Consider the following 27,016-nt stretch of genomic DNA (forward strand, 5'->3'; position numbering starts at 1 on the left):
CTCTGTCCTAGCTCCTGCCAACCTAGCAGTTCGAAAGCACTCCAGTGCAAGTAGATAAATAGGTACTGCTGTGAGAGCCAGTGTGGTGTAGTGGTTAAGAGCAGTGGACTCGTAATCTGGTGAGCCGGGTTTGCTTCCCCACTCCTCCACATGCAGCTGCTGGGTGACCTTGGGCTAGTCACACTTCTCTGAAGTCTCTCAGCCTCACTCACCTCACAGAGTGTTTGTTGTGGGGGAGGAAGGGAAAGGAGATTGTTAGCCGCTTTGAGACTCCTTAGGGTAGTGATAAAGCGGGATATCAAATCCAAACTCTTCTTCTTCTTCCGTGGTGAGAAGGTAAACAGTGTTTCCGTGTGCTCTGGTTTCTGTCACAGTGTTCTGTTGCACCAGTAGAGGCTTAGTCATGCTGGCCACATGACCTGGAAAGCTGTCTATGGACAAACGCCAATTGCCTCAGCCTGAAAGTGAGATGAGCGCCGCAACCCCATGGATGCCTTTGACTGGACTTAACTGTCCAGGGTTCCTTTACCTGTAGCTTTTTTTGCTGTTTCTTATAGAACCAATTCTTATAGAACCAGTTTAAACAAATGCATAGCTTAGCAGATCTCAAGTACATCCAGCAGAGTTGAAATAGATAAGAGTTTTTAACATATAACAAATTGAATGATTAAAAAGATGTGGATTACGTGGAGTAGTAGAAAACCAAAGGAACCAGGAAAAGGGTGGAAGGGAAGTCATATTCAGGTTTTCATGGATTTACCTGGGGAAAGCAGCGAGGCAAAGGGGGAAAAGGTGTTTGGACTCTACTTACAGAATAAGAGAGCAAAAAGAACATGCATTTAAAGAAGACTGGAACGTGTTTATTGAGTATATGGAAAATAAGTGTGTACAGCTGAAAATGCTGGCAGTGTTAAGATAAATTCAGCAGAGTAAATAAATCTTGATGGATGTAATAGTGGAAAATTGATTTGAATGGTTAATGTAAAATCTGCAGGGATGTAAGATATGTAAAATGAACCATGGAAAGAGAAGAAATGAAGTTATTGGATATTTTATTTTATTTTTATAATGTTTTTATTCAGTTTTTTCAACTTACATTTATATTCAAATAGTAAGCATAATCATAAACATATAGGATTTCCTGAATCCTTGCACTTCCCTCCCCCCCCTCCATGGATTCCATTGTCAATCTTTTTCAACTGCATTCCATTTTTACCATAGTGCTTGTTAGATTACAAGTGTTGTTACAATCCTGCCAAAGTTTTTAGTTGTTTACAGTGTTCTTCAAGGTAACTAATAAATGTTTCCCATACTTGTTAAAGTTTCTGTTTTCTTGGTTTCTAATTTTTTCAGTCATTTTCGCCATTTCGGCGTAGTTCATCATCTTTATCAACCATTCTTCTCTGGTCATGACTTTAACTTCTTTTCATCTCTGGGCCAAAAGTATCCACGTTGCTGTCATTGCATACATGAATAATCTTTTCTGTTCTTTTGGTATTTCTGCACCTAAAATTCCTAGTAAAAAAAGCTTCTGGTTTTTTTCCCACAAAAGTTATTTTAAACATTTTTTTTCAAATCATTGTATATCATTTCTCAGAATGCTTTCGTTATTTTGCACATTCACCACATATGGAAGAAGGTGCCTTCTTCCTCCTTATATTTTCAACAGATATTTGAAGCATTTCTATACATTTTTGTTAGTTTAGTAGGTGTTAGATACCAATGATACATCATTTTCATATAGTTTTCCTTCAACATACAGCATGCTGTAAATTTTAAATCTTCCCTCCATAACTTTTCCCAAGATGAAAATTGTATATTATGCCCAATATCTTTTGCCCATTGTATCATTACTGATTTAACTTCTTCATCTTTAGTATACCATTCTAGCAACAGCTTATACATTTTTGAAAGTAACTTCACATTATTTTCCAGTAAATCTTTTTCAAACCTTGAAATTTCCTTATTAAATCCATTCCTTTTATCCATGTTAAAGATATCATTTAATTGGTGGTATTGTAACCTATCAGTTACTAAGTGTCTTATATCCTCATTTTTTTTTCCTTTTTAAGTGTTGTTCTACTTCCGTTAACAGCTCTTTATAGGTTGCCCATTCATTTTTTGCATTTAACTTTCAAGGATATAACTTCCAGTGGGAAGAGCCACCATCTTGTAGTTTTTTTATAATATTTTGTTGATAAACCATCTGACCCTGGTAATTTACCTAATTTTGTTTGGTTAATTACCTGTTGCAGTTCCATTGTTGTTATTGGTGCATTTACATCATTAATTTTCTCTTTAGGAAATTTTGGTACATTATTCTGCTTTAAATATTCCACAATTCTGTCCTTATTTTCTTTACCGGCTAAATATAGCTCTGTGTAATGTCTTACAAACTGTCTTCAAAGAGAAGTCATTGGATATTTCAAAATTTGTAAAACATTTATTTGAAAATAGTGGCTGAGGGTGTGTTTGGTTGTCTTTGGTTGGCTTTAGTGAGAGCTGTTTTTGTGTGTGAGCTTGTATTTTTGAATCATGTTAGCCAGATTGATTCGTATGCTGTTGGCGGATTGTCGTTGTTCTCTTGTTGGGCTGTGTATGTGATAAAGGGGAACCAAACCTGGGTGAAGGCGTTTTCCTCTATTTGCCCCTGTGTCGGTTTCGGTTTCTCAAACTTCTTTTCTCTGGGCCACACTTTCAGAATAAAAATTACCTCACACCACACTGGATTGTTTATTGATGAGAAATACATTGGAAAAGGGAAAGGAAAACCTCCCAGCAGTGCTTGATTTATAACATAGAACACAACTACCGTATTTTTTGCACCATAACACTCACTTTTTTCCTCCTAGAAAGTAAGGGGAAATGTCTGTGTGTGTTATGGAGGGAATGCCTACGGGTGGCACGCCTACGGATTTTCCTCCTCTAAAAACTACATGCGTGTTATGGTCGGGTGCGTGTTATAGAGCGAAAAATACGGTACTTCATAATATGCTCATGGGACATCCAGAAAGTATTAAGCAATGCAGCTACATAAGACCATGAACATGAACCCAAAACATAATACTCAGTGTCCTTGGATATTCTTGCCACACTTGTCATCCTCTACTGCCACACCAGTGTGGCACGCCACATCCTTTGACTCACAAGATATGCAGAAACATAGACCTTTAACTGAAATGACCAGAGCCACAAGGAGAACCAAGAATAAAAGTCTCCCTATTACATCAAGCAAAATGTTCAACCAATTCAAAGTTACTTATTCCTGGTGTCTAGAGAGACTGATGGGGGAGAGAGTTTTACAATTTTTTTCTTTTTGGTATTCAAAAAAATCTCAGGAAACTGAGGCAAAGGGTTACCTGTGTTTTCCCTTTCAAAAATTGGATATACTGTACTACTTTTCCTTGGCTCAGAATTACTTATGCGCTCATTCCAACTTAACTGAGAAATACAAATAACTAAGCCACACATTTGCTCTTTAAGCATTTATGAACTATTGCCCTCTTCAAAGCCCCTTTCACCTCCTTATTTCTGAGACTGTAGATCAAGGGGTTCAACATGGGCGTAATTACCCCATAGAGCATGCTCACCAGCCTGTCCTGGTCTGGATGGTGGCTGGAAGAAGGCCTTAAGTAAGTGAAGAGGATTGTGCCATAGAAGAGGCCCACTACCATAAGATGAGAGGCACAAGTGGAGAAGGCCTTGCGTTTCCCCTCAGCAGAACGTATCCTAAGGATGGTGGAGATGATATGGATGTAGGAGACCAGCGTCACCATAAAAGCCCCCACACCCAAAATCCCACCAACAATGAAGACAACCATCTCAGCCACATAGGTGGAAGCACATGATAAGGCCAAGACTGGAGGGATGTCACAGTAGTATTGATTGACTCTATTGGATCTGCAGAAAGGTAGAGTGAAAGTCAACACCGTGTGTAGAAGGGAGTTGAGGAACCCTGTGACCCATGTACCAGCAGCCATCTGAAGACAAAGCTTCTTGCTCATGATGACCGTGTATCGCAAAGGGTTGCATATGGCCACATAGCGGTCATAGGCCATGACAGCCAAGAGGAAGACCTCTGTCCCTGCCAAGGCTATCAGGAAGTAGAGTTGCAGCACACAGCCAGCAAAGGAAATGGTATTGCTCGCTGATAAGAGGCTCTCCAGCATCTTGGGCACTGTCGCTGTGGGGCAGCAGATGTCCAGCAGGGAAAGGTTGCTGAGGAAGAAATACATGGGGTTGTGCAAATGAGAGTCAGCTGCTATGGCAAGCAAGATAGCACCATTTCCTATCAGGGTCACCAGGTAGATGAGCAAAAAGGCAGCAAAGAGGGAGAAGCGGACAGCTGGGAGATCAGAAAGTCCGGTTAGGATAAATTCTGTCACTAGGGTGCCATTCCCTATTTCACCATTCAGAAAGGAGCTTTCCTGGAAGAGTTTGGAAGCATAAGAGACACATGAAACATGTTGAATGCTGCAGACATAGTAGGGATTGAGATGAGCTCCAAGAGGATCTCTCCAAATCAGGATTGTGAGAAATTAAATGGGAAAATACAATTCAATGTAAGAGAATGTGAAGGGATCCACACTGGGGCAAACGATCCAATATTCACATTTACCTCAATGGGGTTTGGACACTGGGTCAGCATCTTTACTGAGCCATCAATTTACAACCCCAAGGTCTCTTTCCTGGTCAGCCACTGGAAGTTGTGACCCCATGTGTAAATATGTGAGGTTAAGATTTATTCATTTTTTATTTTGCACCAACATGCATCACTTGTTTACATTTACAGTGGTACCTTGGGTTACATACATTTCAGGTTACATACGCTTCAGGTTACAGACTCCGCTAACCCAGAAATAGTACCTTGGGTTAAGAACTTTGCTTCAGGATGAGAACAGAAATTGTGCTCCAGCGGCGTGGCAGCAGCAGGAGGCCCAATAAGCTAAAGTGGTGCTTCAGATTAAGAACAGTTTGAGGTTAAGAACGGACCTCCGGAATGAATTAAGTACTTAACCCGAGGTACCACTGTAATTGTATTTCCCATTTTATTTCACTCGGTTTGAGTAGGTCCTTCGGAGCTCTTTGCAATCACTTTTTTTTTTAATGGCACTGAACAATTAGTATCATTAACTAACTTGGCCACCTCAATTCTCACACCTGGTACCTCATCACTTAGGAACAAGATTAAAAGCACAGGTCCCAATACTGAACCTTGGGGGACTCCACTTTCTGAAACTCTCCAGTAGGAGAAGTGTCCGTTTAATCCTTTGCTTTCTTATATTTAACCAATTCCTGATCTGCAAGAGTGTTTACCACCTAGCCAGCTGAAGCATTCTGGAGAACTCAAAGATTTCCTTTCCATTCCATAACATTGTTTGGCCTAATAAAGCCTTTGTTCTAAACAGGATTTTTGAATTTTTCTGTGAGAATTCTCATCTAAGGCATCTTTCTATTCACCTGAACATCCTTTCCAGAACATTCCATGTACCACTCCCATACCATATAACCTTGCCATTGAGGAGCCTTGCTCCTCTCTGTACTAGCTAAGGGCTTATCTGCACTCACCTTTCCTCCGCTCTTTCCAGTCACGGTTCCCACTTTAAAGTTCCACGTCCAAGCATCTTTTTTTATTATTATTCCAGAGCTTTGCCTGTGAAAGCCGACTCTCTAAAGCTCAGTAGGAGCAGACAGCAATCTGTGGAGAACCCAAATTGATGTTTGCTCTGATTGAGCACTGAAGAGTAGGTTTCCACAGGGGAACTCTGAAGCAAAAAAACCCTCCGCAGCTTTTAAGCACTGACCTGTGCCTGGAAAGAGTGGAGCAATAGGCAAGTGTTCCCCGCTTCCTGCATCCTTGAGCTTCATCATAACAGCCCCATTAAGCCAATAGCTAATACACACTTGCAATGACTGGCGCATATTCATTCCTCCAAAGGTCTCACTTAAGAATGCCTCTTATCCGCCTTGAGATCAAGGAAGAGTCTGTTCCTCCAGCAGCCCAGCCTTTCACTTTAAGTCCCAGCATGAGGAGCACAAGGGAATAGCAGGTGACGGAGCTCTGCCGCAATGCCAGCAAACATCTCTTTATGTCTCCAGTGACCAATGATAAGACAAAAAGGTGTGCTTGATTTCCCAGCACAATAAGCTGCAGCCCTGGGAAAATTATTAATTCCAGAAGCTGCTCCCTGTAATGTTAAGGCAGTGTTTCCCAACCTTTTTTGGGCAAAGGCACACTTGTTTCATGAAAAAAATCTCGAGGCACACCACCATGCCAGATGGGGAAAGGTCACTTTTTACTTATGTAAAAAAAAATAAAAAAATAGTAACAGCATAGAAGGTAATGGTTAGGCTAGCATCCCTCTTCCAAATATGCTAGGTTTTTATTTGCAGGGACTGTTCTACATGGGAAAGCATTCAGCACTGTCATTCTCCCATCTGCCATCTGAATTGGTACTATTCTGGGTCAACTTACTCTGCTGCATGTGTAGATGAAAATGGCACCAAGTGTGGGGGAGGGGGCAGAACAGGTTTCAGATACAGGATATTAAGCATACACGTACTTCAGATTGAACTGGTTGCTTGCTTTGCAAGTTTTCATTTCCCAAATGACTGCCTTTGCAAGCGCAATACCTACCAGGCTCAACGCCGGTCTCGCGCTGCCGCTTCCCGCGCTCTCAAGGACCCGGGAGGAGGAAGGCGTGAAGGGAATCCCGAAGGCGCGAAAACCTCGCGCATGCGCAGGCCTTCCGCCTGCGACAGCCCAGTAGGCCGGCCGAAGCGAGCAGCGATGGGATGTGGGAGGGAGCTCGCTCGCCGCCCCGCGTGTGCCTATGTGGGGCACGTTACAGCCCCGTGACGTCAGCGCCACGCAGGCAGCCAGGCAGGCAGACAGCGAGAGCCCCGCGCTGGGCGGCCTCTCCTCGCCGCCGCCGCCCCGCCTCTCGCCGCCCGACTCGCCCGCCTCCCTCCCACGGCACACCAGGCAACATCTCGCGGCACACTAGTGTGCCGCGGAACACCGGTTGGGAAACACTGTGTTAAGGGAATGCAGTCTGTGTTTTATGTATTCAAGTTCACCAAAGTCAGAAGCAGTTCTGGTCCACATTCCCCCCCCCCAAAAAAGGGGGGGAGTTCAGGAGCTGTAAAGACTAGTCCTTCAGGTTGTTGAAGAGAGATTTCTTTTTGTAGGCTTTTATCATGTCTTGTGTGCAGAGGCGTACCTAGGCTCCCTTGTACCCTTCACAAGGACCTGTATTGGGGCCTCTGAAGCCGGAATAGAATGGGGACAAGAAACTCAAAAAGGTTTCATTTCATTTCCTTTCGGGGCAGATTTGAAGGTAAACCATACACAGCACGGGTCTGCCCTTGTGGCTCGTTGGAAGTTGAAACTGCTTCACATGTACTACTACGTTGTCATCTTTATGAGGATATACGTTTGACTTTTATTACACCTGTTTTGCAAAAGTCCAGGAAAGAATCGGAACACCATAGTTTAAAACTACTGCTAGAGGACAAGAATCCCAAGACTACATTAAATGTAGCCAAATTCTGTGTGTCTGCAATTAATTGCAGGAAGCAAGTGGTATCCCATAATGACCAAACCCCTAAATGTTAATTACAGGGGGGCATGCCAATAATTAATTTTAATTTTTTATATTTAAATCCTTGTTATATTCAAATTGTCCTCTGTATTTCTGATATTATTATTTTTTATGATCTGTGATATTGTGTGTGTTGATGCTGGTCTGTGACCGTATTAATAAATTCATTCATTCATTCATTTCCTTTCATGCCCCACCAGTGACTTTCCCATGGTAATCACGGTCTGGGCTGCTTCCCCTCCTCCTCCTCCATCAGCCCATTTTCTGAGCAGACAGGCAGGCTCCTAGCCATTCTGAGCCAGAGTGGAGAGTCACGGTTTTTGTGCTCCCCCTGGCCCTGACCTGACCAACTCCTAGGTGCACCCCTGCATGTGTGTTTGAGTTTGTTCTAAATAAAGTAGTTTGGCCAGCATCCCTCCTGTAAAGAGTGCATCTTACGCTCCCCACAGTTCAGCTACTTCTCTCACAAGCTTAAAAGGCCGCACCTAGGGAGCCTGAAACCAAGCCCAGTCTATGTATTTTGAGTCCTTACAAACAAGTGCCTACAGATGCAGCTCAGTCAACTTCTGAATGAGCCCCAGAGCAGTTATAAAACTGTGAGGAGATTATGTTGAAGCGGTTATGGAAACAGTTATGGAAGGTCATTGCTAAGGGTAATGAATGTCTACAAAAAAATTTACATATCACTTGGGAAGATAGGCGAACTAACGCCAGTGTACTGGAAGAAGCAAAGATCACCAGTGTCGAAGCAATAATTCTTCAACATCAACTTTGTTGGACTGGTCATGTTGTGTGGATGCCTGGTGATCGTCTTCCAAAGCAACTACTCTATTCCGAACTTAAAAATGGAAAGCGTAATGCTGGTGGTCAACAAAAGAGGTTTAAAGACTCTCTCAAGGCAAATCTAAAAAAATGTAGTATAAACACTAACAATTGGGAAATATTGTGAGCACTCCAACTGGAGAACAGCCTTTACCAAAGATGTTGTGGGCTCTGAAGACGCTCAAACTCAGGATGAAAGGGAGAAATGTGCTAAGAGGAAGGCACACTTGGCAAACCCTCACCATGATCAACTTCTATCCAGAAACCTACGTTCCCCACTGTGGAAGGACGTGTGGATCCAGAATTGGCCTCCACTATCACTTGCGGACTCACTGTTAAAACTGTGTTTATGGAAGACAATCTTACTCAGCTACGAGTGATCGCCAAAGAAATAAAGAAGCAGCCATCTCCAGCTTCTCTACTTAGGGCTTACCCACATTTACCTTTTGTCTCGCACTTTCTAGGCAACAGGTCCTCACTTTCCCAGTCCATGTCCAAGCAAAGGATGCTTGTGTTTTGGTCTCGTGCTCTCATGTGAATCAGCTCCTTCCTGCGAGAGCTCAGAACCAGAAAACGAGGGTCCTGATTTTGATCAGCAAGATGTTGGAGGTATGCAATACACAAGTGCACCATGACCCCTCTTCTGCCCCTGTGTGCCTGGCAAGAATTATAGTTAATAATTTGTCTACTTTGTCATGTTTCTCCCAATGAACCTTGATTACTGTATCTGAAAAACCATGATCCATCTCCATTGTTCCCCAAAGTACCTAACAGGGGCATTCTGTGGTGCAGATTAAATGATCAGAGCATTACCTACGCTTACCTCCTTTTGGTATTCTGGTTAGGGTGCTGGTTGGGTCGTCTCTACCAACCCAACCATAATTTGTCATCTAGTAACACAGAGCCAGAATCTCTGTGGGAGGCAGTTCCCCTAGCATAGGGGTGGGAACCTGTAGCTCTCCAGATGTTGTAAGACTTCCAACTCAGATCAACCTCAGCCAGTGTAGCTGAAGGTTAGGATTTATAGGATTCATCATCCCACAGCATCTGGATTGCCCTGCCCCTGCCTTAACCGGCATTTGAGCTCAATTCCTTGCAGTATTTATGTTTCCTGAACACAGGGAAGCAGCTTGGGGCTATTTAGAGGCACATGTCCTCAGCAAGTGTGGTAAGAATTTAGATGAAAACAGGTTTTCTGTCAGAAAAGTTTTATTCAAAAGTTTATTATATGGGTGGTACCATCCCAGCGACAATCACTTTTTACATTCCACACAACATAGTTTCCTACCCATGGTTTTCATCAGGGCCACTTTGACCTCCTTGTTCCTCAAACTGTAGATTATGGGGTTCAACATGGAGGTCACAACTGTGTAGAACAGGGCCAGCAGCTTGTCGCTCGACGCCGAGTAGCTGGATTTGGGCCTAAGGTACGTAATGATGCCTGAACCGTAGAACAGGGAGACAACGATGAGATGGGATGAGCAAGTGGAGAAGGCCTTGCGCCTGCCCTCGGCTGAGGGCATCCTCAAAATAGAGGTGATGATGTATACATAGGACGTGAGGATCAGAAGGAAAGGGGCCGTGATGAAAAGTACAGCCACCATATAGACTGCAACAACGTTCATTGAAGTATCGCCACATGCTAGTGTCAGGAGAGGAGGGATGTCACAGAAGAAGTGGTTGATCCTGTTGGGCCCGCAGTAGGTCAGGCTAAAGACATAGTTCGTTTGACCCAGTCCAACCATCACTCCCACCGACCATGAGGCCACTGAAAGCTGGGCACAGACGCCTCGGTTCATGACAACACTGTACCGCAGCGGGTTGCAAATGGCCACATAGCGGTCGTAAGCCATGGCAGCAAGGAGACAGCATTCCGTGATGCCAAAGAGGGTGAAAAAGTACATCTGGGTAGCGCAGCCCCAGAGAGAGATCCTCCCATTCTCCGACAACAGGTTAGCCAGCATCTTGGGGACAATGGCTGTGGTGTAGCATATTTCCAACAGAGACAGGTTCGTCAATAAGAAGTACATGGGGGTGTGGAGGGCCGGGTTTAACTTGATCACGGTGGTGATGATGGAATTCCCTGCGAGCGACACAGTGTACATGGAAAGGACCAGCGCAAAAAGGAGCATTCGCAGGTGCGGCAGCCCAGAGAAACCGACAAAGATGAACTCGCTCACCAGGGAAGAATGATTGGACATGGACCGCAACAGAGAATGACTCAGCTGCAGAAGATCGGAGACATAGATGGGGAAAGCTAGCCAGTCGCAAATGATCTACAGTTCTCTTCCCATTGCTTAGCACAGGGCTTACCCACACTTGCCTTTGCCTCTCTGTCCAGCAAAGTTCTGTGTCCCAGTGTGGTTTTTTTGCTCCAGAGCTTTTCCCACAAAAAAACCCCCTGCTCTTCAGCATTCAATCAGAGCAAACATCAATTCAGGTTATCTGCGGGTTGCTGTTTGCGCTGGTTGAATTTTAAAGAGCGTGTTTTTGCTGGGAAAGCACCAGAGTGGCAGGGAAAGGGTGTTTGGACGCTGTGCTTTAAAGTGTGGGCCATGCCTGGAAAGAGCAGAGGAAAAGTGGATAAGCCCTGGCAGAGATTTCAGGACTTAATTTTGACTCATCTGACACACACACTCTGACTTGGAAGTCCCCCCTTTTAGCGTCAGATGTATGGGGTTGCGGTGTGGGGCTAAGGTGAAGAAAATATACACACACAAGATTTCAGCAGGAAGTTACGGGGTGAGCAAAGTTTGGGAACAAAGCAGCATGTTCTCTTCAAAACTTTTGTGGAAGCAAATAGTATTGAGAGCAGCATCACATATAACCACGGCAGTACCCTGATGAGCACAAATAAACATGAATGCACAACAGAGGGGACTTTGAAGGATCCCATGAATTGAATATGCTGTGGATCTTCCCCATGCAAGGAACACATTTTGCCACTGCTCAAAAGAAAGCCTGATACCTGCACCTTGGGAAACAAAACTGTTCACTAACCAGGCATCTAATCTGGAAAGAAAAGGCATCTAACATGTTTCTTTCCCATAACAACTGACCTGTGGAAGACCTCTGATCATCCTATGTGACACTCGGTGTTTTCAGGATGGGGAAGGCAGAGCTAATCCGTTTTTCTGTTTACAAAAATGAGCTGGCTGATACTTCTGGAAAGCTCACAGGGAGGACACGAAGACAGGAGCTCAGCTGCATTGTTTGTCCCCAGTACCTGATCTTCTCCAGAAGTAGACTGCATCTAAATGTGGAGGTCATGTTTTGCAACCAAGACTAACAGCTGTGGATAAACCCAGCTTCTGTTAACTTGCCTAATATTTGAACTATCACATGGTGATCTTGCTACACTGGAATTACCCCGAGGCAATTTTTAAAACTCAAAATGAAGTTCTGAAATCAAGTTTTGACTGATCAATCAATGCATACTTTACAGCCTTAGCGGGTGACTCAGTAGAGCATTTGCCAAGGCTGGCTGCAATGCCAAACCAATTCGTGGGAAAACATTAATCTCCAAATGAACTATAGAATGCAAGTTCTGCTGAAGGAAGCCATTTGGGCCTGTTGCTCTCCAGATGTTGTTGGATTACAAATTCCATCATCCCTGATGGCTGGCCATGCTAGCTGGGAGTACTGAGAACTGAAGTCCAGCAACATCTGCCCAGCAGCAGGTTGCCTCAAGCAAGATTTTTAAGCTGAACGTTATTGCGCTCAGATACTGTGCATATAGCATTATTCACTTATTTTGAGTTGGTTCCCTGTAAAATTCTGTGTGAATGACTATCGCACTATAGTGGGCGCTATATGTGTGTTGTTTCAGAATGCATCATAATTATTCCAGAAATCTGGAGGGAGTAGAACGGCTCTTACGTCTTCCAAGCATCCAAACAAGCAACACCCAAACTGATGCCTCCCAAGACTAGATGTAAATATAACAGATCAAGGAAGAACTGAGCCACAAATGCCTTTAGAAAGGTGCACTGATGTCAAAACTTAAACAACAGCCTCCCTGTTCAGACACACAGACAACCTGCACTCACCTCTGAAAACATGACCCAACCCATCATCTGAGGAGAAGCCTTCAGGCTGATCTGACTGATACCTTTCTACCATCACATCTTCCTCCCCTGAGGTGTCATCAGTAGACCCACACCCTCCCTTTCCCAGAAGCATCCAGGTATAACAAGTCTCTTTGGGTACAGTTTCTGCAGGGATCTGTCCCTCTAGCTCCCTTAGATGCTTGTCAGACAAAGCTGTGCTGTTGGCAATTGTCTGAGGACACCATTTCGCTTCGTCCTGTTTACAAGAAGAGAAAGGAATCTGAGCAGCCCGGAAAGGAGGGCCGCCTCTGTACCTCCTGAAGTTCTTGAACTCCATCTCCCATCAGCCTCAGCCAGCACAAGCCAACGGTCAGGGATGATGGGAGCTGTAGTTCAAACACCGGGATGGGCCGCAAGTTAGCCAACGCTGCTCCAGAGTTGCTGATACCTTTGGCAGAGAGTAAGCTAAGGAGACTAATCCTGGCTTTGCACAAACACACACACACTGGGCTCACTGCGATTAACAGGAAACATTTTATTCCAATGGCAAAACGTTTCAACTTCTGCCTTCCTCTGCTGCTAAAATAAAAAATGAAATGATGCTGTTGTCAAGGTGGCAGTTTTGGAGATGTTCAGAAAGGCATCGTTTGCTGAAGCTATGGGATGTTGGTGCTGTCCTCTCCAGGCTGAGGTCATGTGGCTTTAATGTGTCCTGCATGTACATTTAGAACAGGCTTCCTCAACCTCGGCCCTCCAGATGTTTTGGGACTACAATTCCCATCATCCCTGACCACTGGTCCTGCTAGCTAGGGATCAAGGGAGTTGTAGGCCAAAAACATCTGGAGGGCCAAGGTTGAGGAAGCCTGATGTAGAAGTTTCCCCCTCTTTGCTAAAGTAGGAGGATCAGTCGGTGTCTCTAAATCTGACAGTCCGTGGTTCCCATTTCAGAACTGAAACGTTTAGCTTCTGGCTGCTCAACCTCTTCAGTCAAAATTGCAGATGTGTGGCTTCTAAAACATGTGCGTAGGTCAGCTGTCATTTTACCTTGTCCAGAACTTCATCATTTACTTTCAGGTCTCTTTTCTGCCCTCCCTCCCTCCCTCCCTCCCTCCCTCCCTCGTCCTATATCACTATCCTTATCTGTGCCAATATTTCCTTCAAGGCAGTGCCCAGGTTCTGATACACCACAGAACAATGCAAGTTCCTATTATACCTTTATAATAATAATAATTTATTCTTTATACCCCACCCATCTGGCTGGGTTTCCCCAGCCACTCAGAATAATAATAATAATAATAATAATAATAATAATAATAATAATAATAATAAAGCAATAAAACATCAAACATTAAAAGCTTCCCTAAAGAGGACTGCCTTCAGATGTCTTCTAAAAGTCCTTATTTCCTTGACATCTGATGGGAGGGCCTTCCACTGGGCGGGCGCCACTACTGAGAAGGCCCTCTGCTTGGTTCCCTGTAACTTTGCTTCTCGAGTTAGGGAACCGCCAGAAGGCCCTCGGAGCTGTGCCTCAGTGTCCAGGCTGGATGATAGGGGTGGAGACGCTCCTTCAGGTATACTGGACCAAGGCCGTTTAGGGCTTTAAAGGTCAGCACCAACACTTTGAATTGTGCTCATTCTTTCCTTGGGAAGCTCAGAGCAACTTTGCATGGGGCGCCAGTGGTTTCCTAGCCAGGCACCACCTGGTCCAAGCCAGGCACCACTCTAATCCAGCAACCCAACATAAATTAAGATCGTTTGCAAATCAAACAGGGTCCTGGCAGGGCTTGATGGGACTTCCAGGTACGGCCCTTGCTATGCCCGCGGGGACAGGAGGTGGAGGGCTTCGCCGTTGAGCCCGTCCTTGTTGACTCCAGGGCTGAACATGGGGTAGAGGCGCTCGGAGAAGATGTCCGAAAAGGTGTAGATGTGGAGCATGGTGTCAGCATCGTAGAAGGAGACCTGCCCCGCTTCATAGTCCAGGTAGACCCCGACTTTCTGGGGCTTGTCCTTGAGGGACAGCAGCTTGGGGGGAGACTCAAGGGCCTTGTATTCACTACCGTTCCTCAGCCAGATGGCCCAGAATCCATTGCTGGGCTTGACTTTCACTTTGGCTTCCTTCCTGTTGACGGACTCCTTGGCCACGCCAATGTCCCAGCTGGTTTTATTCCTCACCTCTACTTCCCAGTAATGGCGTCCTGAGGTAAATCCCTGAGAGCCCAGCACACACACGCACTTGCTGAACCTCTCAGGCCCGTCAGGGACCTCGTCCTCAGGGTTGTCTTCCAGACGAACGCTATCGAGGTCCTTGGAGAGCACAAGGTTGGGGTGGTTGGTGGCAGGATCCAAGGTGATTTGACAGGGAGCTGTTGGGATACGACCGACGTAATGGTTACCGACACCTCACATTACATTCAGAAATGTTGGATGCAGGAGAGATCTACACGAAACAGACTGTCCATTTTTTACCTCAGAGGTGCCAAAAGGAGTTTCTGGGCCCAGCACACTGCATGTGCATCAGGCACGCCACCCTTCTCACACAAAGAGGACATGTATCTGCGTATCCTTTGCTTCACATGCAAATTCGTATTGTCTTTGGCAAGTAGGGTAGAGGGCCCAGTGATAAATCAGGGGCCACACACAACAAGACAGACAGAGGACTCAGCTACAGCGTTATAAATGTGTTATAACACTGTGACACCGGATGGGACTGTAGAGCTAAAATCGCAACTCAGTGATATTCTCAATTGTGAGCCTTACAATGGTTTCTCGCAGAGCGTTTTCACAGCGTGTGTTTTTAATATGTGTAGATCTAGCCACAATGTCAACAGGAGAAACTTTTCCTGTAATTATAGTCCCAGTCTTTATAAGGCATAACCTGTTAAATTTCTGCCTGCCACATAGTGGTTAAAGCAGGCTTCCTCAACCTTGGCCCTCCAGATGTTTTGAGACTACAATTCCCTGAACACTGGACCCACTATCTAGGGATCATGGGAGTTGTAGGCCAAAAACATCTGGAGGGCCGAGGTTGAGGAAGCCTGGGTTAAAGGCAATAATAATAATAATAATAATAATAATAATAATAATAATAATAATATCAGCCCATCAGGCTGAGTGGCCCCAGACACTCCGGGTGGCTTCTGACACATATAAAAACATTTAAAAATGTCAAACTTTTTAAAAAGGTTTAAAGGGCTGCCTTAAAAGTTGTGTAGTTCTTTATTTCTTTATCTCCTCAGATAAAGCCTTCCTCTTCTCTAATGTCCACCCTAAACCACACAAAGAACTCAGGTTTCACGAGTTGCAACTCAGTTGTGTTAACTGGAGATCTTTCGTCAGCTGGCATTCGGTACAAGGGCAGGCATGGCGCTTCATAGAATCATAAAACTGTAAAATTGGAAGGGACCCCAAGGATCATCTAGTCCCGCCCCCTGCAAGATAGGAATCTTTTGGGGCTCAAACCCACGATCCTGAAATTAAGGGTCTCATGCTCTACCAGCTCAGCTTTCCCAGTTTGCTTCAGATGGGGCATTGGTCAAAAGAGATGCAAGGTTACACACACACTTTTGGATAGATGGCGGCTAACAGATTGAGGTTGAATCCTTACAAGACAGAAGTACTGTTCCTGGGGGGCAGGGGGTGGGTGGGTGTGGAGGACTCCCTGGTCCTGAATGGGGTAACTGAAGCCCACTGAAGGACCAGGTGTGCAGCCTGGAAGTCATTTTGGACTCACAGCTGTCCACGGAGGCACAGGTTGATTCTGTGTCCAGGGCAGCTGTCTACCAGCTCTGTCTAGAATACAGGCTGAGACCCTACCTGCCCACAGACTGTCTCGCCAGAGTGGTGCATGCTCTAGTTATCTCCTGCTTAGACTACTGCAATGCACTCTACGTGGGGCTACCTTTGAAGGTGACCCAGAAACTACAACTAATCCAGAACGTGGCAGCCAGACTGGTGACTGGGAGTGGCCGGCAAGACCACATAACACCGGTCTTGAAAGACCTACATTGGTTCCCAGTACATTTCCAAGCACAATTCAGAGTGTTGGTGCTGATCTTTAAAGCCCTAAACGGCCTCGGCCCAGTATACCTGAAGGAGCATCTCCAACCCCATCATTCAGCCCGGACACATAGGTCCTGCACTGAGTGCCTTCTGGAGGTTCCCTCACTGAGAGAACCGAAGTTACAGGGAACCAGGCAGAGGGCCTTCTCGGTGGTGGCACCCGCCCTGTGGAATGCCCTCCCATCAGATGTTAAAGAAATAAACAACTATCTGACTTTTAGAAGACACCTGAAGGTAGCCCTGTTTAGGGAAGTTTTTAATATTTGGTGAATTGTTGTATTTTAATCTTTTGTTGGGAGCCTCCAAGAGTGGCTGGGGAAACCCAGCCAGATGGGCGGGGCATAAATAATAAATTGTTGTTGTTGTTTGTCCTCACAACCTTGTGAGGTAGGTTATGCTCAGAAACAGAGCCTGGCTGGAGTCTGCGTAGTATATTTCGGGGCCAAATATAAATTTGATGCTGGGCATCCCTGGTCCCAATCCAATACCAAACCCAACCTTCCCCAGCTGGTGCTCTCCGGACAGTATTGATCTACATCTCCCTGACCTTTGACCATTCTACCTGGGGTTGATGGGACTTGTAGTCAAAAAAGTCTAGGGGCACCAGCTTGGGGAGGGGCTGCTCTAGTCACTATGCTACACTGGCTCCTCTGCATGAAACAACATTTGAACTAAGACACTGAGGTCCAGCGCCGAGGGCCTTCTGGCAGTTCCCTCACTGCAAGAAGGAGGTTACAGGGAACCAGGCAGAGGGCCTTCTCGGTAGTGGCGCCCTGTGGAACACCCTCCCAATAGATGTCAAGGCAATAAGCAACTTACTTCTAAAAGAAATCTGAAGGCAGCCCTGTTTAGGGGAGTTTTTAATGTTTAATGCTGTATTGTGTTTTTAATATTTGGTTGGGAGCCGCCTAGAGTGGCTGGGGAAACCCAGCCAGATGGGTGGGGTATAAATAGATTCTTATTATTATTATTATTATTATTATTATTATTATTATTATTATTATAGCAGAGCAGCTCTGGCCTCAAGTGGCAGATTTTGCCACAGCATCACAGAAACAGTTTATGCCAAGCTGTTGTGGCCAATACTTACAAGGTCTCAGAGCTGGCAGCATCTCCTTCCACACCATGTACTGAATAGGGCCCTTAAACTGGCCCAGGCTGAACTCACGGGCAACCACAGGCAGTGTGGATCCTTTGTCATCACTAGGACAATATCTGCAAGAACAGGAAAAAGATCGTATAAAGTAGAATCCATGATTATGAGTGTCACAAGCTGCTCTTTATCTCCACCTAGTGGCCATATCTGAAAGTGCTGCTCTTTGCACTAATGCTCATTTAGCTCCTAAATAAGAGTCATACTACATTATTCAAACACGGGAGTAGTTGCTAGTGTGGATTAATCAATGTAAAAGGCACTGGTGTTATATTCCTGATCTAGCAGGGAATGAGCTCTAGTTGTGGATCACAGATCATGCGTAGAAAACAAACAGCAGACAGAGAAAGCGAGAAGCAGAGTTTTTTTAAAAATCGTTTTTAAAAGTGATGAGGAGAGGCAGAAGATCCAGGAGCCACAAAAGACCCTGGCCCACCCTCTAACAATATTGCTGGCACATCTCCAGTTGCATCCCCAGATGAAGTCAAGTAGATGCATGTTTGTTGAGAAGGTTGAGAACAGAAGCAGGAGGTTCAGTCATACGGTCTACTCACTTTTCTGTGAAGGCTTTGATGTCCTGCAAAAAAGAAAAGGGAAATCTTAGAGATGTTCTGACCATTTAGAATATAGTTTTGTGGATATCACAGAAGCTGCTTGAAACAGGACATCTTAAATTATTTTTCATCACCCTTATGGGTTTCCTACCTTCCTCCCACAGAAGCCCCGAGTGTCATGCAGCCATCACAAATGACAATTGCGATAACACCCATAGCTAAAATAGTAGCTAAAACCTATATCAAAACTCGAAAGTGGCACCGTAAATACGGTAATACTTAAGCTAATGGACTCCTCACTGCGTCTATGTACCAAAGGTTCGAATGAATGACTAAATGCAACTTCAAGTGACGCTTAACAGTTGTAAACGACGAGGACAGCCAACTTTCCCCCCGGGCTGGGAGTTCCATGAGCGGGACAGCCACCACCAAGCAGGCCCTGCCTCATGACACCATCCCACGGGCCATACCTCTCGACAGGACCATGGGCTGGGCCCCCCATGACGGTCACAGAAAATGGGCCAGCCCATATGGAGAGAGGCCATCTTGGACCCCAAGCCATCGCAAAACTGGCTGTAATATCTCAGCCAAGGTCTAAAGAAGAGTGGGGAACCTCAGGCCTCAGGGGCAAGGGGCCAAAAGTAGTTCTCCAAGCTTTTTTTGGGTGTGAAACCAGCTGTACAAAGGCAAAGATTCATATTTGTTGCTCCGCCCACTTTTGCCCCCTGGCCACGCCCACGAGAAGGAAATGCAGTCCTTGGTCAGAAAAAGGTGATCCACCCTTGGGTCTAACGGAAGCTAGCAACGCAATTGCCTGTCACACGAGGCTTCTCATGACCTCATCCAAAATGATGACAGGATTTGTGTGCTGCATCCGGATTATATAAATTGAGGCAGTCATGGTGACTTTCTGTAGCCTAGGGCTTCCTCAGCAAAGGAAACCGTCTTGCTGACTTCAGTGGCGGAGCTGGTTTCTTCCATGGGGGTTCCTTCCCCTACATTCAAAGCTTTTAAAAATTACATCAGCTGAACCTCTCTTTCTTTTCAGCAACCCAGTGCTCTGGTGGTTTACAGCTTGTTATGGAACTTTAACTCAGGTAGGTTCATCTGGTGCCTTCATTATACATCTTTAGGCACCAGGCAAAAATGTTTCTCTTCACAAAGGCCTTCAGCTGATTAATATTCTACAGCCTTTAAAATGTGTGGGGGGGGGAATTGCTTTGTTTTAAGTTTTTAATTTGTGCTTTTATTCTGAATTTCTATCTTGTGAAACGCCCCAAGGTGAAGGGCGGTGTATAAATTTCATAATTAATCCCACCCTCTCTAAAAGGGTTTGCAGTTCTTCCAAACTTCGCATCACTGGCAGCATAGTCACCATTTCTGGGCGATCATGGGTGCCAAGGCACGCACAAATTTGGGTGCCTGGCTGGGCAACTAATAACTATTTATATTTATATTTTATTTTATTTTATTTTATTTTATTTTCCCTGCCCATCTGGCTGGTTTCCCCGCCACTCTGGGCAGCTCCCAATAGAATATTAACAATAATAACAACAACAAAGCAATAAAACTTCAAACATTAAAAGCTTCCCTAAGCAGGGCTGCCTTCGGATGTCTTCTAAAAGTCAAATAGTTGTTTAATCCCTTGACATCTGATGGGAGGGCATTCCACAGGGCGGGCACAACTACCAAGAAGATGTGGTGGCGGGGCATTCAGTCGGGCCCTTCCGCTGTGACAGGGGGCTCCATTGGGCCCTTCTGCTTCGGCGCCAACATATGACATCACGCATGCGTGTGACATCACACACACGTTCCAAGCACCCACAATGCTGGGTGGAACTCGGCGCGCCTGATGGACAGATTTCATTGGCTCCACTTTCCACCTCTTAATACGCATCCTTTGCAGGTGGCAGTCCCCCTACGTCCCCTTTCTAAACAGGTACAGATTTGTCATACCTTCTGCTCAGTCATAAAAAGCAAATGGACACAAGCATATTTCGTTTACATGATTTGTGCAGGATCTCAAGTACCTCTGGGAGACCATAAAAAGGTAAAGAGACCCCTGACCATTAGGTCCAGTCGTGGCCAACTCTGGGGTTGCGGTGCTCATCTCGCTTTATTGGCCGAGGGAGCCGGCGTACAGCTTCCGGGTCATGTGGCCAGCATGACTAAGCCACTTCTGGCGAACCAGAGCAGCACACGGAAATGCCATTTACCTTCTCGCCGGAGCAGTACCTATTTATCTACTTGCACTTTGACGTGCTTTCGAACTGCTAGGTTGGCAGGAGCAGGAACTGAGCAACTGGAGCTCACCCCGTCGCGGGGATTCGAACCGCCGACCTTCTGATTGGCAAGTCCTAGGCTCTGTGGTTTAACCCACAGCGCCACCCGCATCCCTTCTGGGAGACCAAAGCTGCCTGCAATCCAGAAATGATGCCCTCCCCATAGATTTTTCAGAGACGCACTGACCTTCAGGAAGGTTTCGGGGTCCAGCTGCTCCTCCAGCCGTGCCTGGATCTTGGCCATTTGTTCCTCAGCTGCACGAACTTGCTCCTGCCCATTGCGCTGGTTCCTTTCCAGCTCGCTGAGAAGGAGCTCTTCCTCACGCCGGATCTCCCTCCTCATCGCTGCCTCCTTCTCCTGGAGCCACTGGTGGAGCTCGGTGAACTGGGCCGAGAGGTGCTGCTCCAGGCGGAGGCGCTGGGCCTTGGGAAGGAACAGCAATGGTGGGGAAAGGAGGATGTGTGAGCGATGGACACCGGCTCTGTTCTGGCAGCCCCAGTGTGCTTAGAGAAAAGGGACTGTTTGTGGGAGGAAGCCAGCAGCCCAGTGTTACCCTCCCAGACTGAACTGGCTGTTTTTTCCTTCATTTAGAAGTAGCAGCAACAATACATGAATTTTTTATTTACTATTATTATTATTATTATTATTATTATTATTATTATTATTATTTATTACTTATACTGAGATCCAGTGCCGAGGGCCTTCTGGCAGTTCCCTCATTGCAAGAAGTGAGGTTACAGGGAACCATAAAGAGGGCCTTCTCAGTAGTGGCGCCCACCCTGTGGAACGCCCTCCCTTCAGATGTGAAGGAAATAAGCAGCTATCTTATCTTTAAAAGACATCTGAAGGCAGCCCTGTTTAGGGAAGTTTTTAATATTTAATGCTGTATTGTTTTTAACACTCGATTGGAAGCCGCCTAGAGTGGCTGTGGAAACTCAGCCAGATGGGTGGGGTATAAATAATAAATTATTATTATTATTATTATTATTATTATTATTATTATTATTATTCCCCCCAGCCACTCTGGGGGGCTCCCAACAGAATTTCAAAAACACAATAAAACATCAGTTATTAAAAACTTCCCAATACAGGGCTGCCTTCAGGTGTCTTCTAAAAGTCAGATAGTCGTTTATTTCCTTGACATCTGATGGGAGGTCGTTCCACAGGGTGGCATAGCTGTCAACTTACAGATTTGAAAATAAGGGACCAGCAGTCTTGAAAATAAGGGACCAGAAGCCAAAATAAGGGACCTGCAGCTCAACCTGTTCCAGGCACTCCAGTCTTCCTGTCCTCCTGCAGTCTGGTCAAACTCATGCTGGTAGCTTCAAGAAAACTGTCCAACCAACTTTGTAACCAGAGGTTCAACTGAATAGAATCTGAATCACATGCACCACAAGGCCTATGCAGCCTCAACTTAAGATGGCTCCCCGGCCTGACTTTGCACTGCAAAGTTTGCAGCAGCACGTGCAACAAAATGGCATTCAGCATTCAAAAAACCCCTCAGCTTGCATTAACTAGCCACACACAAGGCATGCAAGCTCCACCCCCCAGTCGTTCTTAGACTTCTTATTGGGTGAGCAACACAGCCAAGCAACACAGTTGGAGCCTTCCTCCTCCCTAGCCGGGAGGGAGGAGCTGCTTCCTTTGAAATTTAAGGGACATCATTTAAGGGACATCCATCAATAAGTGACAGCAGCAGGACATGGCGCTGGAATAAGGGACTGTCCCTTCAAATAAGGGACACTTGACAGATATGCAGGGTGGGCGCCACTACCGAGAAGGCCCTCTGCCTGGTTCCCTGTAACTTCGCTTCTCGCAGTGAGGGAACTGCCAGAAGGCCCTTGGAGCTGAACCTCAGCATCCGGGCTGAATGATGGGGGTGGAGATGCTCCTTCAGAAGAATATTTTATTCTTTTTTTCCATATAGAAAATTGTTACTCAACAATTATATTCCAATTCAACAAAACTAGTGACTTCCTGCTCACCTGACGTCAATATTTATAACCCAAATTACATGCGATTGCACTTTAAGGTTCCGTCTTATCTAATGTCATCCTCTCGGACATGCTTCTTACTAGATTCTACTGTTTTCTTACACTTCAAACCAAGCATTAAATGCACATTAAAAGGCAAAATTGTGTGTGCTGAAAGTAACATGCAGCTTGGCTCCATGAAACAAGGGCGGAAGCATCAAAGAGGCTTGGACTCACAGAGATTTCCGGAAATTTCTGGGCACTCTGCTCTTGCAGCGATTTCGCCGCCTGGGCTCTGGATTCCAGCACCGCCTGAGCAGCTGTTAGGACCTCCTGAATGGAAACAGACATGGCAAAGAATGAACACAAAAGGGCAATGTGAATACATTGGCAACTGCTGCTCATGTAGGGTTGCCAACTAGCCACAGCGATCAATAGCCTGGTTAGGGGGTTTTGTTTTATTTTTTGCTTGCTTGGAATTGGGGGGGGGGGGAGTTTCTGGAAAACCAAAAGGCAACATTAACCCACTTTACCTGCCTTTAGAGGAGAAATAAAATTTATGCTGGGCTCCACCTCTCAAATAAACACACCCAGTTTGTTGTTATTAATAGGGCATGACTTTCTACCTGGCAATATTTCAAAAAGTGAAAGAGGTTTTTGTTTGTTTGTTTTGTTTTTGGCCAATGTTTTGAGCTTTAATTTTATTGCAATTCGCCAAAATCTACACTGCCGACATGGGCTGCCATACGCCAGGGTTTTTCCCAGACAATTCAGCGATTTCCACCCGGATGCTGCTTACAAATCTTTGTCCGGGAGATTCCAGACGTACGGCAACACTAAATTAGAAGTGGTTTGAGCAACATGAACGACACCCTCTTCAAAATAAATTGCCTGCAATCCTTTCTTTTCCCACATCCCTTTCCAAATTTGGCATGTTCCTTTTCACCAGACGCTGCCATTTTTTGAGTTAAGCCTGGATTAGCAGCTTGTATTTATTAAACTGCGTGTTTAACGAAGTCATCACCCTGAGTTACAGCTGCCCAGCACATAGCGAAGTCTCGCCTGATTTTCATGGCTCTACAAGTGATCAACGCTTGCAACAGCTTGAGCAAGAAGGCAATGCACACCCCAGAGGTGCCAGGGCTCAGAGTTAATGCAAACCAGCTCACCAACAAAGAAAGTCAGGGAGTACTACAATATATCCAAAACAATGGGAGAAATTGGAAGGATCTCAAAAGAGAAGATAGACAGGGACTGGAAGGTGTTTAAAGGATACTTGCAAAACCATATTGAAAAATCAGAACTCCTATTAGAATAAACAAGTTCCATTTTAAATACTGGAATACCAAATAGGATGGATAACAATGTGTAATAGAAAAAGAAGCATGAAATTAGGTTAAAGGTGTGTGAAAGAAAGTAATAGAAGTGGAAAGAAATTGCAATTGAGTAGATTGGAAGTCTAACACAAAGGTGGGGTGAGGAGGGGTGGATGGTGATGGGAAAAGGAATTATATGTGCGATTGAGTGTAGGTATGTTTGAACATTTTTAAGGATTGTATGAAATGTATGTTTGTATACTCACAATATGTGTGTATTAATGCTGAATCATTTTAACAATAAAAACTTTTTGAAGAAGAAGAAGAAGAAGAAGAAGAAGAAGAAGAAGAAGAAAGTCAGGGAAGCAGTCCAAAGAGTGGCAAGGTACCTGAGAGGCCCTGCAGACCTGAAACTAAAGGGATCCACTGGGTGAAACGCAGCTGACTCTAGGGCATCGCAGCTAGGGGAGATGTTTGGAAACATACAGCTAAAGCGGCTTTGAGATGATCATGTGCAACTCTGAATCACATCTAGGAAAGACTGTTTGCCTAGAGTTGCGAAACTGAGCTCAAGGCTCAAGTAACAGGCATCCTTTTTTTTCTCAAAAATGAGTAATGGTCAGGTGATGTGTGAGCCATTCCTCCACTCTGAGACCCACAGGTATCATAGGTATCATAGAATAAATTGCACATTCAGATTAATCATGCGGAACAGCCCCACAGAGATTGCAACACATCAGACCAAAAGGTAAGGAACTCATTGCTTAAAAGCTTCGTGAAGCTTATTCTTCTTTCTTTCTTTTAAACTCACTGTTTCTACAAGCAGGGGCCAGCTATGTAACATCCGGAGAATGTGCTTTGTTGAGCTGCAAAAATTAAGCTATAACGTCTGGCGAAGCATAATTCCGGTTGCATTGACTGACGCCGAAAACTGGACGGTCCTAAGCAGTACAAGTAGCGAAGTGGCATGGCACCCCCTAGTGGCACAACAGGCTACTGCAGGCAGCAACAAAAGGTAGACGTTGTGCAACAGGGTAGACGTTTGGGGCAGAAATCCCAGGTCCCGCTCAGTGGAATAAACAGAAGCACCACAGCCACCCAGTTCAGCCCTGCTGTCTTGCCGTTTTTTGGAAGCCAGTTAAGTAATAGGCATCATTGCCTAAAAGCAGAGGAGTGCCAGATCCAGCCCATTCCCCCCCCCCCTTTAAACCCCAATATCTCCCAAAGACTCCGTTAAATAAAAGCCTAGGCTGGGGGTTTGGAAGCTAGGGATTTGTTTTCAGGCTTAGTAACTGAACCCAGTCCACAGTTCTTCCACATTTGAGTATTCAAAGGCAGCTGGAGGGCACTAGGATGGGGGAAGTCTGATCCGCCCTGGATGCTTTATCTGAGATTCCTTCATTGCAGGGGGTTGGACTAGATGACCCTTGGAACCCAACTCTAGGATTCTACAATCTAGCACTATAGGATGCTTGAGCGCCGCCTACCGACCTTGTAGCGCTCCACAGCCCCGTCCAAAGGGATGCACTGGTGCCCCCAGTGATCCGGCTGCAGCGCCCTCACCAGGCAGCCGTCGTCGGCGCAGAAGAGCAGCTCTCCCTGCACTTCGTCGTCGGGCTCGGCGTCTTCGTCGCTCGCCCGGGCGGACAGAGTCTCCAGAGTCTTCCGCGCCAGCTGGCCCAGGACGCGGTTGGCCGTGAATTTCCCCCCCGGGATCTCCCGGCGGCACTCCGGGCACGTGGGCAGAGGCGCGTCCTCCCCGTCGCTGCTGCTGCTGCTGCTACTGCTGCCGCTGCCTCCGCCGGGCACCTCTGCCCAGTAGCGGGCGATGCAAGGCTGGCAATAGTTGTGCCCGCATTCCAGCATCACGGGGTCCCGGAAGAGCTCCAGGCAGATGGAGCAGATCAGGTCCTCGGCAAAGTGCTCCACTCCCGTCGGGGCCGCCATGGGGATCTCAGGCCTTTCCTACACAGCCCTGGAAAATGTATTTATCTTTCTCTCTCCTTGCTTTCCTGTTTTAAAGTTATTTTCTTCTACTGTGTGCAGGACACCGCCGCCACCCTCCTCCTCCTTTTCTTCTGACTTTTCTATTTTTCAATTCTCCCCTTTTTATCTATTTGCTCTTTACTGTATGCGCAGCACTGTTATTCCTAAAAAAAAAAAAAAGGCTAGAAATTACCTTTTTCTACTTCCTTCCTTCCTTCCCTTTCTCTTTCTCTCTCGTCTTTTTTCTGTTTCCCTCGGTTCCTTCGTCGGATTTCCCCTGATTCTCCTCGCTTCCACCCCGCCGTCTACTCTCGCCTCTCTCTTTCACAGACGGTACGTGAATCAGTACAGATTTCTGGGCGATTCTTAAAACGGTTTAAAGGTCTTCCACTCCGTCCGACGTCCTGATTTGCCGCCTCTGTCGTTTCTTCGATCCCCGTCTTTAAAATCTCTCTCCTTTGGGTCAAGGAGCCGCCCCGCCACTCCTTCCTTGCGCCCGCCCCTTCGGTGCCAACATCCAGATGCATCACAGCCGCGCCAAGCGAGGGATTCCCCGCCCGCCGCGCCCCAGGAAACATCTGGAGGCCAGAGGGCATCAAACCGGTTCCAGGTGAGAGAGAAAGCCTCCGGAAGTCCTGAGAGAGGAGACTAGAATCCTTGAGCTGGAAGGGACCACGAGGGTCATCTATTCCAACCCCCTGTAATGCCAGAATCTTTTTGCCCAGCGTGGGGCTCGAACCCATGAACCTAAGATTAAGAGTCTCATGCTCTATAAACTGAGCTCTCTTGTTGAACAACCTCAAACTTGTTGGTACCCTCTGAGAGCAGGGCAGTGAACATGCTGCTTTCGGCTCTCTGTATACCTGAAGGAGCATCTCCACCCCCATCATCCAGCCCAGACACTGAGATCCAGCGCCAAGGGTCTTCTGGCAGTTCCCTCCCTGCGAGAACTAAAGCTAAGGGGAACCAGGCAGAGGGCCTTTTTGGTAGTGGCGCCCTCCCTGTGGAACACCCTCCCGTCAGATGTCAAGGAAATAAACAACTGTCTGACTTTTAGAAGACACCTGAGGGCAGTCCTGTATTGGGAAGTTTTTTTAAAAAAATATTTTTATTAAGCAATTTCAACATAACAACAAACCATATAATCACATACATGTTTCCCCTCCCCCCTTCCATCCCTCCCCCCCCCCACCAGGGACTTCCCTCAGCTCCTCTCT

General features: G+C 45.9%; 3 protein-coding genes across 3 annotated transcripts in view; all 3 read right to left on the bottom strand.

The window, feature by feature from the left end:
- Window positions 1-3,050: 3,050 nt before the first annotated feature.
- Window positions 3,051-12,873, bottom strand: LOC310692503 (uncharacterized protein). Its single transcript, XM_083473449.1, has 2 exons — window positions 9,691-12,873; window positions 3,051-4,513 (listed from the first exon to the last, which is right to left on the bottom strand). The coding sequence occupies exons 1-2, from the start codon at window positions 10,625-10,627 to the stop codon at window positions 3,459-3,461; spliced, it is 1,992 nt and encodes a 663-aa protein (XP_083329575.1). The 5' UTR covers window positions 10,628-12,873; the 3' UTR covers window positions 3,051-3,458.
- The window catches only part of MAPK7 (mitogen-activated protein kinase 7), a 35,321-nt gene continuing 20,384 nt past the window's right edge, over window positions 12,080-27,016 (bottom strand). Inside the window, exon 8 of the mRNA XM_083470735.1 lies at window positions 12,080-12,092. The gene's annotated coding sequence lies outside the window, so the exon portion shown is untranslated. The remainder of the gene's footprint in view (window positions 12,093-27,016) is intronic.
- LOC310691153 (zinc-binding protein A33-like) lies at window positions 13,683-25,775 on the bottom strand. Its single transcript, XM_083470776.1, has 6 exons — window positions 25,305-25,775; window positions 22,735-22,830; window positions 20,711-20,947; window positions 18,242-18,264; window positions 17,625-17,749; window positions 13,683-14,838 (listed from the first exon to the last, which is right to left on the bottom strand). Exons 1-6 carry the CDS (start codon window positions 25,758-25,760, stop codon window positions 14,288-14,290), a joined length of 1,488 nt encoding a protein of 495 aa, XP_083326902.1. The 5' UTR covers window positions 25,761-25,775; the 3' UTR covers window positions 13,683-14,287.

This window comes from Podarcis liolepis (assembly GCF_965112155.1).
Source record: "Podarcis liolepis genome assembly, chromosome: 13".
Taxonomy (NCBI): Eukaryota; Metazoa; Chordata; class Lepidosauria; order Squamata; family Lacertidae; genus Podarcis; species Podarcis liolepis.